A 24768-nucleotide genomic window follows, 5' to 3' on the forward strand; every position below is an offset into this window, starting at 1 on the left:
ACATAATGATGTATAGCTACCATTATAGTACCATACATGTATTCATTTTTTTAAATACATTTTATTGATTTTTTACAGAGAGGAGAGGAATAGAGAGTTAGAAACATCAGTGAGAAACATTGATCAGCTGCCTCCTGCACACCCCCCACCAGGGATGCGCCTGCAACCAAGGTACATGCCTTGACTGGAATTGAACCTGGGACCCTTCAGTCTGCAGGCTGACGCTCTATCCACTGAGCCAAACTGGTTAGGGCCATGTATTCATTTTTAAACCTTTAATTAGGGAAATTTTCAAAAGTCCTCCAAAGTAGATAGAATACTGTAAATAAACCTCCATATACCCTTTGGGGCTACCACAGTGATAAAATGAAAGGGAACCTCACTGAAGGTCTGTACTGCAAGGCTGGGTGGCTTGGAGGCCCCACCATGCCTGTCGAACAACTGCTGTGACTGCCAACCTTCCCCAAACATTCACCAAATGTCTGCGAGATTGAGCCCCAGTCACAGCTCCTAACTTCTCAGGGGTCTGTGCCCTCCCTGGGGGTCACCAGAGTCACACAGATGGAAGCAGCAGGCCAGCTTTGTCCCCCACTTGGCCTCATGCAGGCTAGAAGCTGATGATAGTGTGGAGTGCAGCTGCCTGCCTTTCCAAAGTGGAGGTCAAACTTTATCCTGCAGTCCTCCTCTGCCAGGATGTCCCCCACCCCACCCAGAGCCCTCCCCTTTAGGCGTTACAACATCCTCGGTTACAAGTACCAGAATCCCAACTCAAACTGGCATAAGCAAAAAATAAGTAATGAGCCTGGCTAGCATGGTTCAGTGGTTAAGCATCAACCCATGAACCAGGAGGTCACGATTCAATTCCCAGGGCACATGACTGGGTTGCAGGCTCCATCTCCAGTGGAGCACGTGCAGGAGGGGGCCGATCGATGTTTCTATCTATATCACTCTCCCTTCCTCTCTTCCTAAAATCAATAAAAACATTTTAAAAAAATAAGTAAATAGCCCTGGCTGGGTACCGACGTCTGCACATGGGCCACGAAGTTTCAATCGCACTATACGTGCGTGCCCGCACGTGGTATTTTGTGGAAGAGCCACAATCAAGGGGCCAAAGAGCCACATGTGGCTTGCAAGCTGCAGTTTGCCAACCACTGGGTTAGAGCATCATCCTGATATGCCAAAGTTGCAGGTTCAATCCCCAGTCGGCACGCATGAGAATCAACCAATCCTATATAATAAAAGGCCAATATGTAAATCGACCGAATGGTGGGACGACTGGTTGCTATGATGCACACTGACCACCATGGGGCAGATGGTCAAAGCAGGAACTGCCCCTGGTGGTCAGTGTACTCCCACAGGGGGAGTACCACTAAGCCAGAAGCCCTGAGCCAGGCTCACAGCTGGCAAGCACAGCAGCCATGGTGGGAGCCTCTCCCGCCTCCGCAGCAGCACTAAGGATGTCCAACTGCTGGCTTAGGTCCGCTCCCTGTCAGTTGGACATCCCCCAAGGGCTCCTGGACTGCGAGAGGGTGCAGGCCAGTCTGAGGGACGCCCCCTCCACCAGTACACGAATTTCGTGTACTGAGCCTCTAGTAAATACATAAATAAGTGGAACAACAAATATCTCTATCTCTCAATCAATAAAAATATTTTTTAAAGTAATAACAGGAGGGGGACTTATTATTCCTGTAATGGACCCCAAAGCCCACAGGTGATACCAGCTCTAATAAAGTCACCAGGCCCTGGCCGGTTTGGCTCAGTGGATAGAGCATCTGCCTGAGGACTGAAGGGTCCCGGGTTCGATTCCAGTCAAGGGGACATGTCTGGGTTGCAGGCTGGATCAACTACTAGGGGGCGTGCAGGAGGTGGCTGATCCATGATTCTCATCAATGATGTTTCTCTCTCCCTTCCTCTCTGAAATCAATAAAAATAAAAAATATGTATTTTTTAAAAGTCACCAGGACATGGGCTCTCTCCATCTCTTGGCTTTGCTTTTCTCTGTATTCTATTCCTTTTCACACATGTGTTTCCCCCAGGTAGGGGGAGGCAACCCCAGCCAAAAAAGAGCTCTCACCTTCCCAATAGTTCCCCTATTCGTCCCTGGAGACTGACTCTCATTGGTCCAGACTGGGGTATGGGCTTACCTTGCATCATTCTGTGTGGCTCTGTTTGGCTATACCTGGGCATATGCCTACCCCAGAGGTCAATGTTGGGGTCATCCACATGCAAGCCTTGTGTACTGAGAGTAAAGGAGAGATGGTTCCCCCAAAGGAAATTGAGGTACTGTGACCTGATGCTAGGTAGGCACTACACTTCCCTGTAAAGATCAAATACATCCAGCCCAGCCAGTGTGGCTCAGTGGTTGAGCATCAACCTATGAACCAGATCACGTTTCGATTCCCAATCATGGCACATGCCCAGGTTGTGGGCTCAATCCCGAGTATGGGGTGTGCAGGAGGTGGCTGATCAATGATTCTCTCTCATCATTGATGTTTCTATCTCTTCCTCTCTTCTCTCTGAAATCAATAACAATATATATTTTTTAAAAAGATCAAATACATCCCCTCCTTGTGCTTGTATAGAACATGACTTCCATGCATCCTTATTTATCTCAGAGCAGCAGAAGGTAGGAACTGCTCTCAGGATCACCATTGTGACCCTATTAATAAGGTGGCAGGTCTCCCATCTGAGGTGCATTTGTATTGGTTCAGCTGTTATAATTTGTTCTGTCTGTTCTCAGTCTAGACGACTTCTCTTTTGAAACTAGATTATCTTGACTGATCTGTAGAGCTTCCTCCTCTTCTGGAGTAAATTATTAATCCCTTAAAGTAACTGCAAACATTACCTTGCTTTTAATTTGGCCCCACCTTTTTCCTGCAGAGAAAGCCTCCAAATTGCCTCCTGTGAGACAACCCAGCAGCCCACTCTGGCTTTTCAGGGAAGGCTGACATCAATGACGATAATGGGGAGCAGCCTTCTGACTGCATTTGCTCTCCTTGACCCCTGGCACCAATTCCCATTCAGTTGGAATATAAAAACACAGGTTTCACCCGGCTGCTGGGGCTCAGTGACTGAGCGTCCACCCATGAACCAGGAGGTCACGGTTCGATTCTGGGCCAGGGCACATGCCTGGGTTGTGAGCTCAGTCCCCAGTAGGGGACATGCAGGAGGCAGCCAATCAATGATTCTCTCTCATCATTAATGTTTCTATCTCTCCCTCTCCCTTCCTCTCTGAAATCAATAATAATAAAAATAAAAAAACACAGGTTTTGCCCTGGTTCATGGCTCAATTGGTTGGAGTGTCATCCCATACACCAACACGTTGTGGGTTCGATTCCTGGTCAGGGCACATACCTAGATTGGGAGTTCAATCCCTTGTCAGGGTTCTTATGGGAGGCAACTGATCAGTGTTTCTCTCTCACATCAATGTTTCTCTCTCTCCCTCTCTCTCACAAAATCAATAAACATATCCTCGGGCAAGGAAAAAAAAAAACACACAAAAATAAACCAAAAACCGCAGGTTTCCTCCAGGAAGCACACATCTCTTACCCTGCTCTTGCACTGGACCCATTCCCCTTATCCCTCTGGCCAGCTTTACCCGGTCCTAAGACAGCCCGACCCCCACCACACTTTTGCAAGCTGCAGTCCTCAATGCTGCATGTGCCAAGCCAAGCCCTTTCACGTGTGCCAGCCTGCTTCCAGCACGACCCCTGAACTCCACTTGAGACGGGCAGTAGCAACTGTTCCCAGACACCAAGTCCACAGGCAAATGGCTTATGACTTACTGGTCCCCTGGGACTAAAGAACAGCCTAGAACAGCCGTGGGCAAACTACGGCCCGTGGGCCGGATTCGGCCCGTTTGAAATGAATAAAACTAAAAAAAAAAAAAAAAAAGACCATACCCTTTTATGTAATGATGTTTACTTTGAATTTATATTAGTTCACACAAACACTCCATCCATGCTTTTGTCCCGGCCCTCCGGTCCAGTTTAAGAACCCATTGTGGCCCTCAAGTCAAAAAGTTTGCCCACCCCTGGCCTAGAGCTATGGCCTCTGAATATTTTTGATCACCCACATAAATCCAACCCTCTTGAGCATGCAACCCCACACTGTATATATACATGCCTATCATATGCACATACTAGTCTAAATTTTATAAAATAAATATGAAATTTTAAAATAAAATGTATTTAATACATTTTTATTTAAAGTATTATATTCACTTGAAAATGCAAATGAAAGTAGAGATGATGTGGGTTTTTTACACATTCTCAACGATGTGTCTTGTGTGCCTCTCAGGGCAAGTACCTGCAACTTTAGGGACCATGGCCTCCATCACAGCTGTGACAAGAGGTTCTTCCGGAGCAGTGGGTTGCTACTGACCCACTGGTCGACTGAACGCAATTGCCCTGCGTGCCGCCTTTGGGAACACGCAAATCCTCTTGACTCTAGAGTTGTTTACTGTCTTCCCGTGTCCACCCTCATCACCTTTTTGCCCATCCTTATGCCATCGATTTGCATTTCTTTTCTGTGAATCCTCTGGACCTTGCTAGTGGCGCCAAATAGTGTTGAAAGGTGGACAAGTCCACTGGTGCCAGGGGTCAAGGAGAGCAAATGCAGTCAGCAGGACGATGGAACTAGGTCGAGCCTCGGCCCTAAGACTACATGGCTGGGCGCCGGGAGAAGGAACATGGTCGGAACCTTGACCTGAGGCATCCCAGCTGTGCTAACAGCTAAGCCGGGGGCCCACTGCCCCCAGAGGTCTCGGCGTGTTTGGGAATGACTGGGGCCCCAGTCCCGAAAGGGCGCCCCTGGCGACGATCACAGACGACTCACATCAGGCTCGCGCGCCGCCTGAGGCCGCACCCAGCGGCTCCCAACGGCGACGCGGAAGGCGGCCAGACCCACGCGCCGGCGCCGGTGCGTCGCTCCCAGATGCGTCACGTCCGGTGGGAACGGCCCCACCCTATAGAGGTGAGCGGGCGCAGCTGAGGGGCGGGGCGTCGGCAAGCAGGGGCGGGGCCTAGGGGGCGGGGCTGGCCCCTGAGGGCCCGAGCTCGCCAGCGTCCGCCAGGCCCGGCAGGGTCTGGCGCCGGCACCGAGCTGCTGGGTTGTAGCGGCAGGTGAGAGCCTCGGGCCGGAAAGGGCGGGAAGACCCCTTGTCCCGGCTCTGCGCTCGCCCCCGTCTGGCCTGACGGGGAAGGGCCGCCGCTCCGCGTTCATGAGGCCTGGCGCGGCTGCGGGGCCTGGGAATGGCGTGAGGGCCCCCCTTCCTCCGCCGCGACCCTGGAACCCTCCGGCGGATCGCCGGCCTGTCAGTTGTGGGCGCGCCCCTCCTTCCGTCCCTCCCTCCCTCCCGGGTTCGCTCCTGATCTCTGCCCGTGCCCAGTGCGAAAACTTTCTAGACTCCCAGGTAGGGAGAACCCCCGGGTCAGCACTGTCATCTGCTCTAATACCAAATACTCGGCCTGTGTGGGAAAAGCGGCCGGCCTCGGGGTTCCCTGCCCTGCCTTGGGGAGCCTCCGCACAAACTCTTCCGACCCTTGGAGCAGAAATGGCGTGGGACCTGGGCCAGACCCGTCTTGCAGTGACTCAGAGCCGCCCGCCCGTACTGGAAGGACAGGGTCAATGGCCCGTAGCCACCTCTCCCTTCTGAACTGATTCATGCCACCCCCGTGATGTGATTTCAGTCCCGGGTGTCTTCATCTCTTCCTTGTGACTCCCCTCCGCTTTGCTCCTCACATACCCCCTCTGGTTTTCCTGCCTCTCTCTTCAGCGGTGGGACACAAGACTGGACCAAAGCCTCCAGGGTAAGTGACCCAAACTTCAGTGGAGGCCACGGCGTCCCAGGGCACTAGGGTAGAGACTTTCCCATGGATGAGCCTTGGCTTAACCTTCCTTCCACCCACTAATTCCCCTGCTCCCCAGTCTCACATGAGGGAGACCAGGGCCAAAGACTAATAGGAACTAGAGAGGCAGGTGCCTTTTCCAGGACTGGGACACCGCAGGGCATGGGGTAACCAACAGTAGTGATGAAAACCCACTGTGACCCCATCCTGGTTGCCCCAGTTCCAGCTGGTGATGTGACAATAGGGTGGGGCCGCCCAGATAAAGAAATGGAAGGCAGTGTACCGCCTCCTTTCACCCTGAGGCACCCCACCTCCTAGAAGCACTCAAGTCCCACTGGGAGTTCCAGGCTCAGGTAGGATTGCATGTGGGCATGGGGAAGAGTCTGAGCAGAGCCCCTCAGACATGATACAGAGGCTCTAGGAACTCAAATTCTAGGACTGCCAGAGGAGTAGAAGCTCTGCTGGGAGGAACCCCCCCCCCCAGCGGCTATGTGGCCCTCTCTGAGCCCCTCCTGCTTCTCCTTCCAGAAACTTCCATGGGAAGAGGGGACCTGCACCCTTCCAGACCCTCCATCACACCACTGTCAGCAGGTAGGATAGGCCAGATATCCATGGCAACACCTTTTACAACTGCATGTCGGTGGCGGACATCAGCTCTTGGGGCCTTTATCCTGATGGTCACCTGTTGCCCACACCACTTTGCTGATTGCCTTCTGCCTGCTAGTTGGCACTCAGACGCCCTAACCTGCTCTCTGATGGCCTCTCAGATCTGGCCTGAGCCACTAATTCCTATCAGCACCCTTTCTTTCCTCGGGCTTGTCTCCTTGTCACCCCTGGGCAGCCTTTCAGAGATTTCATCCTAGTTGTGGCACAGCTGCAGCCTGCTGTAGCTGTGTCTTTTTAAAAATACATATTTTGCCCTGATCAGTTTGGCTCAGTGGCTAGAGCATCGGCCTGTGGACTGAAGAGTCTCAGGTTCAATTCCGGTCAAGGGCATGTACCTTGGTTGCGGGCACATCCCCATAGGGGGTGTGCAGGAGGCAGCTGATGGATGTTTCTCTCTCATGGATGTTTCTTACTCTCTATCCCTCTCCCTTCCTCTCTGTAAAAAAACCAATAAAATATATTTTAAAAATATACATATTTTAATTGATTTTTAGAGAGAGAGAGGAAGGGAGAGGGATAGAGAGAAACATCGCTGAGAGAGGAGAGCCCCCACTGGGGATCGAGCCCACAACCTGGACGTGTGCCCTGACCGGGAATACACCTGGCAATATCTTGGTTCCTGGGTCAAAGCTCAATCGCTGAGCCATACCAGCTGGGCTATAAGCTGTGTCTCTAAGTCGGTGGATATCAGCCTAATGGTGACAGGATTGGGAGTGACTTTCCCGAACCCCTTGATATCAGGACATCTCTGCAGGGTACTGTGCTGGGGGCAAGCCCAGGGAAGTCAGCGGGTATGGCCAGGCTGACTGGGAACTCCCATCTGTAGGTGGCCCCTCTGGGTTAGGGATGGCAAGCTTGAGGCAGTTGCGCTAGGGGATGGGACAGCTGGATGGCACTCAAGAGCCAGCACTAGACCTTGCCTTTCTGTTCCAAGGTTTGGGGCAGGGGGCCCCGCTGAGTCTCTCAGCAGTGGACTTCCAGGTCCCCATGCTCCTGGGATCCCCAGTGCTCGCCCTCACCAGCCACTTCCCTGTGTCCCTTCTCTCTTTAGGAAGAGCTCTCTCATCAAGGAAGGCCCCACTCATGGACCCTTCTCAGGACAACCCAAAGGCACCAGCAAGGCTGCTCTCCTAAGCCACAGAGGGCCTGGGCACACCATCCTCTGCGAGGAGTCATGGTGTTGCCGACAGGCAGCTCCCAGCTGAGGTCTGGCCCAGGAGGGGGCAGTGGCTGCAAAAGCCCCCGAGGCATGCTCAGGGCTGCCCTGCTGCTTGCCAGCCTGTCTTGGGGGGTACAGGGAACAGCCATTGCCAACCTCAGCTCAGCTCTGGGCCACCCTGGGCCACTGCCAGGGGGTCCCTACTTGAGCATTGGGGATGGCTCCGTGGTGGAGTTTGAGTTCCCAGAGGATAGCGAGGGCATCATCGTGATCTCGAGCCAGTACCCAGGCCAGGGCAATGGGCCAGGGCCCAGCCCCACACTGAGGGTTACCTCCTTGGCCACAGAGGTGCTGACCATCAAGAACGTGAGTGCCATAACCTGGGGCAGTGGGGGCGGCTTTGTGGTGGGCATCCACTCGGGCCTGGCTGGGGTAGCCCCCCTCCACATCCAGCTTCTGGACCCCAGTGAATCCCCACCCACGCTGATCGAGGAGCGGAAAGATTTCTGCATCAAGGTCTCACCTGCCGAGGATACCCCCGCCACCGTTGGCACCGACCTAGTCCACTTCTCAGAGAACCCGATACTCTACTTGCTCCTGCCTCTCATCTTTGTCAACAAGTGTTCATTCGGGTGCAAAGTGGAGCTGGAGGTCCTGAAGGGGCTCCTTCACAGCCCCCAGCCCATGCTGCTCGGCCTGTTGGGCCAGTTTCTCGTCATGCCATTCTATGCTTTCCTCATGGCCAAGGTCTTCATGCTGCCGCAGGCCCTGGCTCTGGGCCTCATCATCACCTGCTCATCACCTGGTGGCGGGGGGAGCTACCTCTTCAGCCTCCTCCTTGGAGGGGATGTCACCTTGGCCATCTCCATGACCTTCATCTCCACGGTGGCTGCCACTGGTTTCCTGCCACTGTCCTCTGCTGTGTACAGCCGCCTGCTCAGCATCCACGAGACACTCCACGTGCCCATCTCCAAGATCCTGGGGAGCCTTCTGTTCATCGCCATCCCCATCGTTGTAGGTGTGCTGATCAAGTCCAAGCTCCCCAAGTTCTCGCAGCTGCTGTTGCAGGTCATCAAGCCGTTTAGCTTTGTGCTGCTCCTGGGCGGCCTCTTCCTGGCCTACCGCATGGGGGTCTTCATCCTGGCGGGCGTCAGGCTGCCCATCGTGTTGGTGGGCCTCACCGTGCCCCTGGTTGGCCTCCTGGTGGGCTACTGCCTGGCCATGTGCCTGAAACTGCCCGTGGCCCAGCGGCGGACAGTCAGCATCGAGGTAGGGGTGCAGAACAGTGTGCTGGCCTTGGCCATGCTGCAGCTGTCCCTCCGCCGCCTTCAAGCCGACTACGCCTCGCAAGCCCCCTTCATTGTGGCGCTGAGTGGCACCTCGGAGATGCTGGCCTTGGTTATTGGGCACTTCATCTATAGCAGCATGTGCCCAGTTCAATGAGGCCCCTGGGTCAAGCTTTTGCTACCCCCCTGCCCCTACCCTACCCCCACCGCCCCTACAGTTCTTGTGTACCAAAGGCCTTTAGTTCTCATGCACTATGCACTCAGAAAAATCCAGGCTTATTTTTGTTACTGGTTTTTTTATTCTCCAGCTTTCAGTGCCAAAGAGGCCATGCTGAGTTACGTAGGCGGGCACTGCCCAGAAAATATATTTCAATAAAAGAGAGAAGCAAGCTTGGGTCTCTTCCAGTCTCTGCCCTTTGGGGGCTGAGGGTGGGGGCAGAGGGTGTTGACTGAGGAGGTGTGGGCCAGGGTGGAGGACTGGCTCAGGTGCCACGGCGACCTCTGCACAGACTTTCTCAGCCTTTCTTCCCCACGCTTCCCTTCTCTGCTCTAGAATGAGCCGTGGGAGAATGAGAGCAGAGGCCTGGCTCCCCGCCTGCCGCCAAGCTCACTTGGCTTCCCGCCGCCACACTGGGAAGGAGGCGGCAGAAGGCCTGTGGCCAGTGTGGCAAGCTTGTCACGGCGGGGCCATTGTGGACCAGAGAGGCAGACTGGGTGACGGCACCGACCAGCTATCAGGGGTGGGCAAACTTTTTTTTTTAATATAATTTATTGATTTTTTACAGAGAGGAAGGGAGAGGGATAGAGAGTGAGAAACATCGATCAGCTGCCTCCTGCACATCTCCTACTGGGGATGTGTCCGCAACCCAGGTACATGCCCTTGACAGGAATCGAACCCGGGACCCTTCAGTCCGCAGGCCGACGCTCTGTCCACTGAGCCTAACCGGTTTCGGCAGGGGTGGGCAAACCTTTTGACTCAAGGGCCACAATGGGTTCTTAAACTGGACCGGAGGGCCGGAACAAAAGCAGGGATGGAGTGTTTGTGTGAACTAATATAAATTCAAAGTAAACATCATTACATCAAAGGGTACGGTCTTTTTTTTTTTTTTTAGTTTTATTCATTTCATTTATTCATTTAGTTTGCCCACGGTACTCCAGCTGCGGCCAATGCGGGGCGAGCCGGGCCGTTCGCGGGGCGGGGCGGGGCGAGCTGGCTCTGGCCCTCCCTCCTCCCCACCCCCAGCTCTCCACGGAGCCCACCTGGCCGGCTCGGTCCTCCCCCTCCGGGCGGGCCCTTCTGCACGATCGCAGTGGTGGGTTGTCCCCGGGGCGGTCCCGGGGAGGGGAGGGAGCGGGACACCGAAGGGACTCCTCCTCCAGCAGCCACGAGGGCAGGGCGGGCCGGAGGCGGGGCCAGGGCGGCGGGCGCGCCCTCTCGCTGCTTCCGGTGGCGGCGGGCGGTTCCGGCGCGCGCCCAGGGCGGCGGCGCGCGGTAGGGGGCCGAGGGGTGCGTGTTGGCCTGGATGGACGCCGCCGCGGCCGCCATGCAGCTGACGGTGAAGGCGCTCCAGGGCCGTGAGTGCAGCCTACAGGTAGCGTCCCCAGGCCCGCGACCCCCTCCGCGTCCGGGGCTGGGTTGAGGGTGGGGAGCGGGCGGGCGGGCGGGCAGCCGCGTCGGGGAGGCCTGGAGAGCCGCCTTCATCCGGGGCCGCGGGCTCAACCTCTGCTCCTGCCTTCGGCCTGGCCAGGTGTCGGAGGATGAGCTGGTGTCCACGCTGAAGCATCTGGTCTCCGAGAAGTTGAACGTCCCCGTGCGCCAGCAGCGGCTGCTGTTCAAGGGCAAGGCCCTGGCAGGTAAAGGGGAGAGGAGGCCGCCGGGGAGACCTGGTCGGGTGTCCAGGCCGAACTAGGGCTGGGGCATCGGCCACTTGACTCTCGAGGCGGTGGCTGACCCCTCCTCAGCCAGATGCCACAGCAATCCCTGAGGCCGCCCCCACCGCTGTGGGTCATGACCTCATTGATCTCTTTTTGGCAGATGGGAAAAAACTCTCCGATTACAGCATCGGGCCCAATTCCAAGCTCAACCTCGTGGTCAAACCTCTGGAGAAGGTGTTACTGGAAGAAAATGCCACACAGAAACTGGCCGAGGCCCCACCCTTGCGCCCACCCGCCTGGCAGCTGATTGCCAAAGTCTTGGCCCGCCACTTCAGTGCCGCAGATGCCAACAGGGTCCTAGATCAACTACAGAGGGTGAGAAGGGTAGCCCCAGACGCCCACTCCTGTCCCAGCTGCTCCTACCTGCCTCTGGCCTGGTGTACCCCCTTTGGCACCCCCTGAATCCTCCTGGCCTTCTCTCCTCAGGATTATGAGAAGTCCCTGAGCCGCCTGACCCTGGATGACATCGAACGTTTAGCCAACCGCTTCCTGAACCCCGAAGTCACTGAAGTTAAGGAGAAGGGGTTCTCTAAATAAGATTCACGGAGTGTGGGGATGAGCCTGGCCAGGCTGCAAGCTGCATGTAGCATTAAATGTGTCCTCATGTTGCAATTTGGCTTATAATACTAGCTGGTGAGTACCCAGGAACCTGTACCCAGCTCTTGCGAGGTGCCAGGCACCGCCGAAAGCACTTGACCTGGGTTGGCTCCTCCACCTCAAAAGGTCGGACGGTTGACACTCCTTGCAATGAAGTGAGGGAGCCTGAACCCAAGTCCAGCCAACTTCTCTAAGTGCCTCAGGATGAGACCTCTGGCAGGTCCAACCTGGGTGGGAGGCCAAGTGCCAGCCAGTCCTGGGCCCCCCAGCTGCTGCAGCCAGTGTGCATGCAACGAAGGAAAAGCAGCTTGGGGAGTCGGGGCGAACATCGCCCAGCTCTGTGGTGTGACCTCAGGCAACTCCCTGTGCCACGTTGGTCCCCGCCGTTGACTGCCCAGTGAAGGCCACTCCTTAAACCTCACTCAGTTTCCTTCATGCTGACTCCAGACCGGGGGCGGACGGGGCGGGTGCCAGCAGCGTCCTCTCCTTTATGTTCCATAAACTGAGGCCAGCAGCCAAGCAACAGCCAAGCATGGCCCAGAGAGGGGTGTCCTGGCCCTTCCTGTCGAGCTCTTTCCTGGGCACCCTCTGTACTTGACTCCCGCTGGACACGGGTAGTTCCTGCTCCTTAAGGATGACAGGTGACTGGCTTGAGGTCACTCATCAAGGCAGTGCCAGAGCCAGGCCTCAGCTGGGCCCCCATGCCATGTGCTCACCCATAGAATGGAAGCAGACCCTCCCCCCACCACGTGTGCACAAGGGCTTTCATTTTGCACGTCCCTCGCTGCCCAAACGGAAACCTCGGAGTGCCAGGGAGCGGGCAGAAGCACAGCCTGGTGGTACTGGTCCTCCCACTTGCCTGGTATGGGCACTAGAGTTCACCCAGGCACCTGCTCCTTGGAGGAGGTCACCAGGGCAGTTGAGGCGGGAAGGAAGCCGTGTGCACAGGATGGATACCGGAGCCCTGCCACCCTCCCTGCCTGAGGCCCTGGGCTGGGAAGGACAGAGGCCTTATGGGCGAAGGATTTGAAGAGCAGACGGAAAGCCCAGGCCCCATCTGAGAGCTGGGAATATCAAACAGCAGGGCCTGCGAGGGAGCCCGTGTGATCTAGCAGCTCACGTGACAGACCTGCCAACGCCCTCCTTTATTCTGAGTCAGGAATTTTATGTTGGAATTTTCAATAGCACTAAAGGTGAATGTGAGACTTTGATCCAAAAAGAACTATTTCAGCCAGGCTGCTTTTGGTTTCCCATCATTGGTTTAACCATAAAATAAATTGGTTTAAACAATAAAGGAAACTCACCGGTTTACAAAACTGAGAAGTCCAGGGGTATTGGCAGCAGATGAACAATTTTACCAAATACCCGGTTTCTTCCTACCTCCCCTCTGTGCTCTGCACTGTCTGCTTCACCCCCGGCTGCCGCCTCAGGAGCAAAGATGGCTGCCTGCAGCTTCCACTGAACCCCTCGTTCATAGCCAGCACCTTCTCGCCCTGTAGCATAGCTTCTTTCTCACATGCCTCCAGCAAATAAACTCTCATTTTTATTGCTCAGAACTGGGTCGTGCCTCCAATCATTTTGTCCAGGGACGGGTAGTGGGGGGCCAGCCACCCTGGGCATGCATGTGCTGTGGATGGGAGAGGGAATTCTCAACAAAAGCCAGGTCCTTGGGAGGGGAAATGGTGGCCCCAAGTGACAACTGTCTCTGCAGGGGGAGCGACACACAGATGCATGTTTCAGACAGACCCTAGAGGCGGTTGCTGAGTTCCTTGTGCCAGTGCCTCCTGGCTTGGGGGTGATAGCCATCTGGTGGTTAGACATCTGGCCAGTTGGACACGGGGGTCAGGAACTCAGCAGGGTGGTCAGGCAGGATGTAGAGACAGGAGTGCAGTCCAGGGTGTGTGATGGGAGCCTCAGTAAAGGAAGAGCTGATGGAGCCAGGCCCCGTCTGATTCCAGAGCCGTCTGCAGCCTTCTGTGATCGGGGTTACCTGTGGACAGAACGTCCTAGAACCTGTGAAGATGGATGAGGTGGCTTCCCAGAGAGTGTGCTGTGAGAAGGGGAGAGGACTGGGCCTTGAACTTCACCAACTGGAGATAAAATAGAGGCCAGGAACAACCCCAATGTAAGGCCACAGGGAGAGCTAGCTCAGTGTCAGGCGCCAAGAATGCCCTTCCACAGGGCTGCCAAGAGGCAAAGTGAGGGCAGGCCAGAGCCTCCTCTGCATTAGTAACCAGAAGGTCATTGGCGCCCTGGCCACTGTGGCTCAGTGGTTAGTGTCAGCCTGTGCACCAGAGGGTCCCGGGTTCTATTCTTGTCAAGGGCACATGCCTGGATTTCAGGGGCACATGTGGGAGGCAACTGATCAATGTGTCTCTGTCACATCGAAGTTTCTCCCTCTCTCTCCTCCTCCTCCTCTTTCTCCTCCTCCCCCCTCCTTTCCACTCTCTAAAATCAATGGAAAAAATGTCCTAGCTTCTCGGATAAGGTTTTTTTTAAAAAAGGTCATTAGCTGCCCAGCCGGCGTGGCTCAGTGGCTGAGCATCAACCTAGGAACCAGGAGGTCAGGGTTCGATTCCCGGTCAGGGCACATGCCCGGGTTGCGGGCTCCATCCCCAGTGTGGGGCGTGCAGGAGGCAGCCGGTCCATGATTCTCTCTCAGTATGGATGTTCTCTCTCTCTCTCTCTCTCTCTCTCTCTCTCTCTCTCTCTCTCTCTCTCTCTCTCTCCTGCTCTGAAACCAATAAAATATATATTTTTTTAAAAAAGGTCATTAGCGATGTTGAGGGGAGGGGGGAAAGATGCAATTACTGTATGGAGAAGGGAGGAGGTGGTGACAGTAACTGGGGACCCCTCATTTTAGAAGCTTGTATGTGGCAAGACAGAGATGGGCAGGTTGGGGAAGGGCAGGCAGGAAAGGGAGGAAATGCTACAGGGATGAGTGATGGGAGGCCTGGCTGGGAAGGGACCAGGAGGCTCTGGTCCAGGCCCCCTGCTGTCATGAGAAGAGACTGGGGACTCCACGTGAGGATGGAGCAGCCACATTCTGCACTCTGCCTTTGCCCCTAGAGCAGTGATGGCGAACCTTTTGAGCTCAGCGTGTCAGCATTTTGAAAAACCCTAACTTAACTCTGGTGCCGTGTCACATACAGAAATTTTTTGATATTTTCAACCATAGGAAAACAAAGACTTATAATTTTGATATTTATTTTATATATTTAAATGCCATTTAACAAAGAAAAATCAACCAAAAAAATGAGTTCGCGTGTCACCTCTGACACGCGTGTCATATGTTCGCCATCACTGCCTTAGAGTCTGGGGATGGCTCCACGGACACCTGCAGGCCCCAATGCTGAGATCCTTCAATAAGTGTCAGAATGTTTACTGCAGCCCGGCCGGCGTGGCTCAGTGGTTGAGCGTTGACCTATGACCCAGGAGGTCACGGTTCGATTCCCGATCAGGGTAACATGCCCAGGTTGCGGGCTTGATCTCCAGTGTGGGGTGTATACGAGACAGCCGATCAATGCTTCTTTTTTATCATTGATGTTGCTATCTCTCTCTCTCCCTTCCTCTCTGAAATCAATTTTTTAAAAAAGTTTATACTGCAATCCCCAATTTTAGTCCAGCATCACAGTTCTTTGCCACCTTCCCTTATTCCAAAGTGAGAATTTTCATTCCCGGAAACACGGATATATTTACTCATTGGCTCTACCAGAGAGAATCTGTCTTAAAGCACACCCAAAATAGCTTCACAGTCACCTCATCGCTGCCATTGCTGACAACAAACACCCTAAGAGTGAAACCAGTGCCTTTTGTCCTGAGAATATATCCCATGAAGGGAGCACAGTCAGACAGCTGAGTTTAAAAGGCACTTGAATCCTTGTCTCTGTGCGGTTTTGTTATAAATTGGATAAGCAGTTAGACTCATTTGTTTTTATTCAACTTTAGCATTTGATTTTCTCACTCTTTCAAATGTATTTTTGGGCATTTAAAATATTTACAGCCCGGCCAGCGTGGCTCAGTGGTTGAGCGTCAACCTATGAACCAGGAGGTCACGGTTTGATTCCCAGTCAGGGCACATGCCGGGTTGTTCCCATGTACCCTTTTTTTGGTATATATATATATATATATATATATATATATATATATATATATATAATTGATTTTAGAGAGGAAGAGAGGGGGGGGGAGAGAGAGAGAGAGAGAGAAACATCAATGATGAGAATCATTGATGGTCTGCCTCCTGCACGCCGCACACTGGGGATTGAGCCCACAACCTGGGCATGTGCTCTGACCAGGAATCGAACCGTGACCTCCTGGTTCATAGTTTGAGGCACAACCACTGAGCCATGCCTGGCTGGGCAACAAAAAAAATATTTTTTAAAAGGGATTTTAAGCAGAGATTTGATATGATGTGGTTTATATTAAAAATGAAGACCTAGCCCTAGCCGGTTTGGCTCAGTAGGTGGAGCATTGGCCTGCAGACTGAAGGGTCCCAGGTTCAATTCTGATCAGGGCACATGCTGGGGTTGCGGGCTGGATCTCCAGTGTGGGGCGTGCAGGAGGAGGCTGATCAATGATTGTCTCATCATTGATGTTTCTTTTTTTTTTTTTTTTTAATATATTTTATTGATTTTTCACAGAGAGGAAGGGAGAGAGATAGAGAGTCAGAAACATCGATGAGAGAGAAACATCGATCAGCCGCCTCCTGCACATCTCCCACTGGAGATGTGCCCGCAACCCAGATACATGCCCTTGACCGGAATCGAACCTGGGACCCTTCAGTCCGCAAGCCGACGCTCTATCCACTGAGCCAAACCGGTTTTGGCTCATCATTGATGTTTCTATCTCTCTCTCTCCCTCTCCTTTCCTCTCTGAAATCAATAAAAATAAAAATATATATTTTTTAAAAAGCCACTTTGGTTTCTCCATCTACATCGGAGATGGGGCAGGGTGCAGAGCAGTAGCCCTGTGGGCTATCCGACCCCACCTCCCTCCACAAATCACTACAAGAACTTTGAGCCACATTTCTTAGGAACATTGGGCCCAGAGAAGGGACTGGGTGGGAAACTAGCCCACGGGTCTGTTGGCCTCACACGAGGTGGGGGGGGGGACGGTTTGCACAGGGGCACTGAAGTCACACGTCGCTCTAAGGGGCGGAGCATCTTGAGGGAGCGCGCGCCGGCTAGGCAGCCAACGAGATGTCTCCCGGCAGTGGCAGGGCTGGGCTGGGTGGGAACCAATCTCCCGCCCAACCGAATTGCGGGCGGGCGGGGAGCGGGTGGGGGGGGGGACCTATGCTGGAGCTCTGGGGATCTCCAGTTTAACGGCGCACTTAGGGGCGGAGCTTCGTGAGGGAGTCCGCTACGGGGTCTCCCGGACCCGCGGGTGGCAGGGCCAGCTTAGTGGAATTGACCCCACAACTGGGGGGCTCACTAGGGCCTGGTGACGCAGGCCTGAGGGGCGGAGTCAGCGCGAGGGGCGGGGCCAACGCGAAGGGGCGGGGCCTGTGGCGAAAGCCGGGGGTTAGAGCCACGCTCCAGGGGCGGGATCGAAGGCGGAGCAAGGCGACATGCAGGCCACAGCTTCAAGCCTCACCCGTGCCCAGGTCCGGGAAGGTGCGGGCGCCGCGGGCGATACAACCAGCGCAGATCCACGTGTAGCGCGAGCACAGCATGCCTCAGGGCGCGGGGAAGACACCGCACGCACGGCCGGAAGGCCGGGAAATCGACTTCATACGTTGTATCCTACCCCGGGGGCACAGCGGAAACACGCTGCGGGCTGTCTCCGGGACGGCTGTGTGGGGTGCAGAGGGACAGACCGAGCGGGGCCGAAAGGGGAGCAGAGAGAACTAGGCGCAGCTTGGGTGTGTACCGGCCAGGGGTAGTCTGGAGGCGAATAAATGACAGCAGGGGAGTAACGGGGTGGCTGGTGGGAATTAGGCCCAGGGGTGGCCTGGAGGGGGTGAGACTAGCCCAGGTGGCCTGGGAGGGGACCTGAGACACAAAGTCGGTGTGGATGGTGCCTTAACAATCTCCACCAGCGCCCTCAGTGTGCCTTTCCCGTCGCCCTTGGAGGCAGACATCGCCCGTGGATCCCTGGCCCCCGATGTGGAACCTCACCGAGAAGTGGTTCGGAAGGAATTCACAGTGAATGGCACCGTTCTAGCGGTGTAAGCTCTACAAGGGCGCGGGGAGGAGGCGGGGCAGCAGGTGGCAGGGCCAGTCTCCACCAAGGGGTGCTTTGCTGGAGACCCGGAAACACTCAAGGATTAGGTTTGGTGCGGTCTAAGGGGTGTTGTCATGGGGACAGCAAAAGATTCAGTGTAATGCCTGAGGGGCAGAGCAAGGAAGGGAGGAGTCATCACCTCTAACTTGAATTTATTTTTCTTTTTCTTTTTTTTTTTATACCTATGTTTAACATTTTTTTAATATATTTTATTGATTTTTTACAGAGAGGAAGGGAGAGAGATAGAGAGTTAGAAACATCGATGAGAGAGAAACATCGATCAGCCGCCTCCTGCACACCCCCTACTGGGGATGTGCCCGCAACCCAGGTACATGCCCTTGACCGGAATCGAACCTGGGACCTTTCAGTCTGCAGGCCGACGCTCTATCCACTGAGCCAAACCGGTTTCGGCGAATTTATTTTTCAAAAAAATATATTCCCATTGATTTCAGAGAGGAAGGGAGAGAGAGAGATAGAAACATCAATGATGAGAATCATGGATCGGCTGCCTCCTGCACACCCACACTGGGAATCTACCTGGCAACCTCTGCACGTGCCCTGACCAGGAATCGAACCGTGACCTCCTGGTTCATAGGTCAATGCTCAACCACTGAGCCACTCCGGCCGGGCTGATTTTCTTTCCCCCCCTCCCTTTTAGCCACTGGAGAGCTGAAGATTCTCGTCTCCTCCGAACTTCCATCATCAACTTTCTTGACCAGCTTTCCCTAGTGATGCGGACCATGCAGCGCTTCGGGCCCCCTGTTCCCCGCTGAGCCTGGGCTAGGAAAAGGGGGCTGAGGCCCAGCCTTGTATCCGGTCCTTCCTACGGCAGTGATTCCTGCAGTAGTTGCCACTTTATTACAAGGCCCTCATCTTTAGCCTGTACTGGCCCTTGGACACTTGTGGTCCACTTGTTTTGTTTGGTGCTTAAGTGTTTGTCACTACAGCAAATAAAACTGAGCTTTTATTCCATGTCTGAGTTTCTTTTCAACGACAGCACCTCCTCATAGTCTTGTCTTTGTCCCAGGGTTGGAGGGGAGGTCTGGGAATCAGATATTCCAACACCACAAGGAAGCTGAAGATAATTTAGGAAATGGAAAATGGGTCCTGCCATTCAGTATTAACTACTGTGAACATTTTGGAATCCTTCCTTAGTTTCATAGTTGTATTTATATAGTGAACGTATAAGAATAACACAATGTATCCTAACCGGTTTGGCTCTGGCTAGAGCGTCAGCCTGAGGACTAAAGGGTCCCAGGTTCGATTCCAGTCAAGGGCATGTACCTTGGTTGTGGGCACATCCCCAGTAGAGGGTGGTGTGCAGGAGGCAGCTGATCAATGTTTCTCTCTCATTGATGTTTCTAATTCTCTATTCCTCTCTGTAAAAAATCAATAAAATATTTTTTAAAAGAATAACATAATGTATAATATTTTGCAAGGTTAGCATTTTTACTAATATTTTTCTTTTTTGTTATTTATTGTTTCATGTGCTAGAGAAACATCCATTTGTTGTTCCACTTATTTATGCATTCATTGGTTGCTTTTTAAAAAATATGTTTTAGTGATTTTTTACAGAGAGGAAGGGAGAGGGATAGAGAGTTAGAAACATCAATGAGAGAGAAACATCGATCAGCTGCCTCCTGCACACCCCCTACTGGGGATGTGCCCACAACCAAGGTACATGCCCTTGACCGGAATCGAACCTGGGACCCTTTTCTGCAAGCTGACTATCCACTGAGCCAAACTGACCAGGGCTATTGGTTGCTTCTTGTATGTGCTCTGACCAGGGATCAAACCCACAACCTTGGCATAGTGGTACAATGCTCTAACCAACAGCTACCTGGCCAGGGCTTTACTAATATTTTTCATCTAACATGAACTTTTCCTTTTTTTTTTTTTAAATCCTCACCCTAGGATATTTTTCCATTGGTTTTTAGAGAGAGTGGAGGAGAGAGGGAAAGACATAGAGAAATATTGATGTGAGAGAAACACATCAATTGGTTGCCTCCTGCAGGTGCCCCAACCAGGGCCTGGGCTGGGGAGGAGCCTGCAACCGAGGTACATGCCCAGAACCCTTTGGCCCATAGGCCAATGCTCTATCCACTGAGCAAACCAGCTAGGGCTGAACTTTTCCTCTTTCTAAAAAATTCTTCAAAAGCATTACTGAATGGAGGCATAACAGATACATTATAATGTAATTATTGACTAAATTATTTTCAGTTTTTGTCCTATTATAGGTAATGATTCAATGGAATTTTTATTTTATTTTTAAATATATTTTTATTGATTTCAGAGAGGAAGGGAGAGGGAGAGAGAGACAGAAACATTAACGATGAGACAGAATCATTGATCAGCTGCCTCCAGAAATCGAAATGTGGCCTCCTGGTTCATAGGTCAACACTCTACCATTGAGCCACGCCAGCCAGGTGCAATGGAATCTTTTAAAAAATGTTGTTGTTGGTTTTAGAGAGAGGAAGGGCGAGGGAAATAGGGATAGGAACATCCATGATGAGAGAGAATCATTGATCGGCTGCCTCCTGAAGGCCCCCCACGGGGGATTGAGCCTGCAATCCGGACATGTCCCTGACCCGGAATAGAACCAGTGCCCTGCTGGTACACGGGACAACACTCAAGCAACTAAGCCATACTGGACAGGCTGGAATTCTTGTATATAAATCTTTGCATGAATTTTTTCTTTAAGATAGATTCCAAGAGGTGGACTTACTGAGTTAAATACTTACGATTTATTGTATAAAGCTCTCATTCTACAGTGCAAAATTGCATTGCAGAAGCCCTAGCCGGTTTGGCCCAATAGATAGAGCGTTGGCCCTCAGATCGACGGGTCCCAGGTTTGATTCTGGTCAACGGCATGTACCTCAGTTGCAGGCTTGATCCCTGGCCCAGGTCAAGGCACGTGCGGGAGGCAACCAATTGATGTGTCTCTCTCACATCAATGTTTCTCTCTCTGTCTCTCCCGCTCCCTTGCACTGTCTCTGGAAGTCAATGGAGAAAATTTCCTCGGATGAGGATTAACCATAAAAAAAAGGGCACCATAAAAAACGTACCCCCTCACGAGAATGCTGATTTCCCACATCCTTGTCACGATTGAGTCTCCTGGGCAAAAATGTGTTTTAAATCTAGTTCGCATGAGAAGAGCAAGCAACCTCAAAATACTAAAAGCATAGCTTTGTGGGCTGACTGGCCTTGACCCAGGTCAGTGAAGAAAAGTGCTGGGACAATTGGTTTAAGCCTTTCATTGGAAAGAATGAGCTCCTTGTAAATTATATTGCAGCTCTTGCTAAACTTACTTATTATAGCAGCTCTTTTTATAGATGCCATCAGATTGTCTGCAAGATGATCATGTTTTCTTAGAATAAAGGCGGTTTTGCTTCGTTTTCAAATTGGAGGCCTTTCCATTGGTTAATATCCTCCCTGGTTAGGAGGTTGTATTTTGGTGCTTCCCTGCATGCCTGGTAATTTTAGTTTGGATGCCAGACATGATTTTCCCTTGAGTGCTGGATATCTCTTTTTAAAATATATTTTTATTGATGTCAGAGAGGAAGGGAGAGGGAGAGAGAGAGGGAAATATCAATGCTGAGAGAGAATCATTGCTAGGCTGCCTCCTGCACGCCCCCTACTGGGGATCAAGCCTGCAACACAGGCATGTGTCCTTCACTGGAATCGAACCCAGGACCCTTCAGTCTGCAAGCCAACGCTCTATCCACTGAGCAAAACCGGCTAGGGCAGTGCTGGATATCTATATAGTCCTAGACATATTTTTTAAAATATATTTTATTGATTTTTTTTTACAGAGAGGAAGGGAGAGGGATAGAGAGTTAGAAACATTGGTGAGAGAGAAACATCAATCAGCTGCCTCCTGCACACCACTCCCTACCGGGGATGTGCCTGCAACCAAGGTACATGCCCTTGACCGGAATCAAACCTGGGACCCTTCAGTCTGCAGGGTCTCTTTCTCTCTTTTTTTTTTCATAAAGAAATTCCTGGAAGACAGTATGGAGTTTCCTCAAAAAACTGAAAATGGAACTCCCATTTGACCCTGTGATCCCACTTCTAGGAATATATCCCAAGAAACCAGAAACAACAATCAGAAAGGATATATGCACCCCTATGTTCATAGCAGCACAATTCACCATAGCTAAGATCTGGAAACAGCCTAAGTGCCCATCAGTAGATGAATGGATTAGAAAACTGTGGTACATCTACATGATGGAATACTATGCTGCTCTAAAAAGGAAGGAACTCTTACCATTTGCAACGGCATGGATGGAACTGGAGAGCATTATGCTAAGTGAAATAAGCCAGTCAATGAAGGAAAAATACCACATGATCTCACTCATTCATGGATAATAGAGACCATTATAAACTTTAGAACAATAATAGATACAGAGGCAGAGCTGCCTCAAACAGATTGTCAAACTGCAGCGGGAAGGCTGGGGAGGGTTGGGGGACAGGAGGTAGGGGGGTAAGAGATCAACCAAAGGACTTGTATGCATGCATATAAGCATAACCAATGGACATAAGACACTGGGGGATAGGGGAGGCTAGGGGACTGTCTAGGGCGGGGGGTGGAGGGTGGGAAATGGACACATATGTAATACCCTTTGTATTACTTTAAGCAATAATAAAAAAAAATTCCTCCTCCTCCTCCTCCTCCTCCTCCTCCTCCTCCTCCTCCTCCTCCTCCTCCTCCTCGACCTTAACTATTTATGGACAGATGAGAATTTAGCTCTTTTACACCACTATCTCCTCTACCTTTTCCCCAAATGATTTTGTTCACTTCTTGGGGTTTCTTTTTCCCCTGAGGTTAAAAATCACCTCATTGGCTTAGTTCCTGCAATTTCACAATGGTGATTTAAAAAATATATACATTTTTATTGATTTTAGAGAGGAAGGGGAGAGAAATAGAAACATTGATGATGAGAGAGTCATCAATCAGCTGCCTCTTGCATGCCCCCCACTTGGGATTGAGCCCACAACCCAGGCACATGCCCTGACCTGGAATCAAACCGTGATCTCCTGGTTCATAGGTCAACGCTCAACCACTGAGCCACGCTGGCCAGGCCCTGCTGCTCTATTTAAAATTGCATCCTGCCCTGGCCTGTTTGGCTCAGTGGATGGAGCATCGGCCTACAAACTGAAAGGTCCCAGGTTCGATTCCGGTCAAGGGCACATGCCTGGGTTATGGGCTCGATCACTAGTGGGGGACTTGCAGGAGGCAGGTGATCAATGATTCTCTCTCATCATGGATGTTTCTATCTCTCCCTCTTCCTTCCTCTCTGAAATCAATTATATATATATATGTATATATATATGTAAATTTTTAAAAATAAAATTGCATCCCACTTTCTCTGCACCTGCATCACTGTAACAGGTGTGTGCGGCTGGGGGATAAGAGGTAGGTAGGCGTATCGTGAAGGAGATACAACTGGGACAGTAAGGAGTTGTTGGATATGAAGGAGTTTAAGTGCAATGAAGCCACTGAAGGGTTCTGAACAGAGCAGGACAAGATCCACCGTATATCTTAACAGGTTGAGAATAGGCCGAGGGTGGGCAAGGCAGGCACAGGGATAGACGGGCATCCAGAGACAGGGTGCTCAGACCAGGCTGGGGGCAGTAGAGGTGGAAGGACGGGAGCAGATTCTGAATGGATCTTGAAGGTAGAGCCACCAGCACTTGCTGATGAGCTGGATACGGATGGCCCTGACCTCCTTAAATCCCCAGGAACCCTGCAAAGCATTCTCTCCTCCCACAAAGGGGTCCGAAATCCCCCGCCTGCTCCCTGTGTGCCCCGCCTGCTCCCCATGTGCCCTGCCCGCTCCCCATGTTCCCTGCCCTCTCCCTATGTGCCCCGCCTGCTCCTCGTGTGCCCCAGCTGCTCCTCATGTGCCCCGCCTGCTCCCTGTGTGCCCCGCCTGCTCCCCATGTGCCCCGCCTGCTCCCCATGTGCCCTGCCCGCTCCCCATGTTCCCTGCCTGCTCCCGATGTGCCCCGCCTGCTCCCCATGTGCCCCGCCTGCTCCCCATGTGCCCCGCCTGCTCCCCATGTTCCCTGCCCTCTCCCCATGTTCCCCGCCTGCTCCCCATGTTCCCTGCCCTCTCCCCATGTTCCCCGCCTGCTCCCCATGTTCCAGGCCTGCTCCCCATGTGCCCCGCCTGCTCCCCATGCTCCCTGCCTGCTCCCCATGTGCCCCGCCTGCTCCCCATGTTCCCGGCCTGCTCCCCATGTGCCCCGCCTGCTCCCCATGCTCCCTGCCTGCTCCCCATGTGTCCCGCCTGCTCCCCATGTTCCAGGCCTGCTCCCCATGTGCCCCGCCTGCTCCCCATGTTCCAGGCCTGCTCCCCATGTGCCCCGCCTGCTCCCCATGTTCCCTGCCCTCTCCCCATCTTCCCTGCCCTCTCCCCATGTTCCCTGCCTGCTCCCCATGTGCCCCGCCCGCTCCCCATGTTCCCTGCCCTCTCCCTATGTGCCCCGCCTGCTCCCCATGTTCCCTGCCCTCTCCCTATGTGCCCCGCCTGCTCCCCATGTTCCCCGCCTGCTCCCCATGTTCCAGGCCTGCTCCCCATGTGCCCCGCCTGCTCCCCATGCTCCCTGCCTGCTCCCCATGTGCCCCGCCTGCTCCCCATGTTCCCGGCCTGCTCCCCATGTGCCCCGCCTGCTCCCCATGCTCCCTGCCTGCTCCCCATGTGTCCCGCCTGCTCCCCATGTTCCAGGCCTGCTCCCCATGTGCCCCGCCTGCTCCCCATGTTCCCTGCCCTCTCCCCATCTTCCCTGCCCTCTCCCCATGTTCCCCGCCTGCTCCCTATGTGCCCCGCCCGCTCCCCATGTTCCCTGCCCTCTCCCTATGTGCCCCGCCTGCTCCCCATGTTCCCTGCCCTCTCCCTATGTTCCCTGCCCTCTCCCTATGTGCCCCGCCTGCTCCCCATGTGCCCCACCTGCTCCCCATGTTCCCTGCCCTCTCCCTATGTGCCCCGCCTGCTCCCCATGTTCCCCAACCACCCACCTGCCCCAAGAGAAAAACCACACAGAC

At 53.2% G+C, this 24768-nt stretch overlaps 3 protein-coding genes across 9 annotated transcripts; all 3 read left to right on the forward strand.

Annotated features, from left to right (window-relative positions):
* Nucleotides 1-5011: 5011 nt before the first annotated feature.
* SLC10A3 (solute carrier family 10 member 3) lies at nt 5012-9350 on the forward strand. 7 transcript variants are annotated; one of them, XM_059680280.1, is made up of 4 exons: nt 5051-5123; nt 5777-5810; nt 6378-6440; nt 7567-9350. In XM_059680280.1, exon 4 carries the CDS (start codon nt 7690-7692, stop codon nt 9115-9117), a length of 1428 nt encoding a protein of 475 aa, XP_059536263.1. In that variant the 5' UTR covers nt 5051-5123; nt 5777-5810; nt 6378-6440; nt 7567-7689; the 3' UTR covers nt 9118-9350. The 7 variants fall into 7 exon arrangements, with proteins under 7 accessions (XP_059536262.1, XP_059536260.1, XP_059536263.1 ...); XM_059680277.1 differs by lacking the exon at nt 5777-5810 and having other exon boundaries at nt 5037-5123; XM_059680274.1 differs by lacking the exons at nt 5051-5123; nt 5777-5810 and adding an exon at nt 5130-5413.
* Nucleotides 9351-10393: 1043 nt separating this feature from the next.
* Nucleotides 10394-11507, forward strand: UBL4A (ubiquitin like 4A). Its single transcript, XM_059680565.1, has 4 exons — nt 10394-10552; nt 10709-10814; nt 10996-11210; nt 11322-11507. Exons 1-4 carry the CDS (start codon nt 10484-10486, stop codon nt 11430-11432), a joined length of 501 nt encoding a protein of 166 aa, XP_059536548.1. The 5' UTR covers nt 10394-10483; the 3' UTR covers nt 11433-11507.
* A 5511-nt stretch (nt 11508-17018) lies between these two features.
* LAGE3 (L antigen family member 3) lies at nt 17019-18689 on the forward strand. The gene is made up of 3 exons (XM_059680438.1): nt 17019-17234; nt 17536-17664; nt 18379-18689. The coding sequence occupies exons 1-3, from the start codon at nt 17065-17067 to the stop codon at nt 18491-18493; spliced, it is 414 nt and encodes a 137-aa protein (XP_059536421.1). The 5' UTR covers nt 17019-17064; the 3' UTR covers nt 18494-18689.
* The last annotated feature ends 6079 nt before the right edge of the window (nt 18690-24768 follow it).

The sequence above is a fragment of the Myotis daubentonii genome, chromosome X (assembly GCF_963259705.1).
Source record: "Myotis daubentonii chromosome X, mMyoDau2.1, whole genome shotgun sequence".
Lineage (NCBI taxonomy): Eukaryota > Metazoa > Chordata > Mammalia > Chiroptera > Vespertilionidae > Myotis > Myotis daubentonii.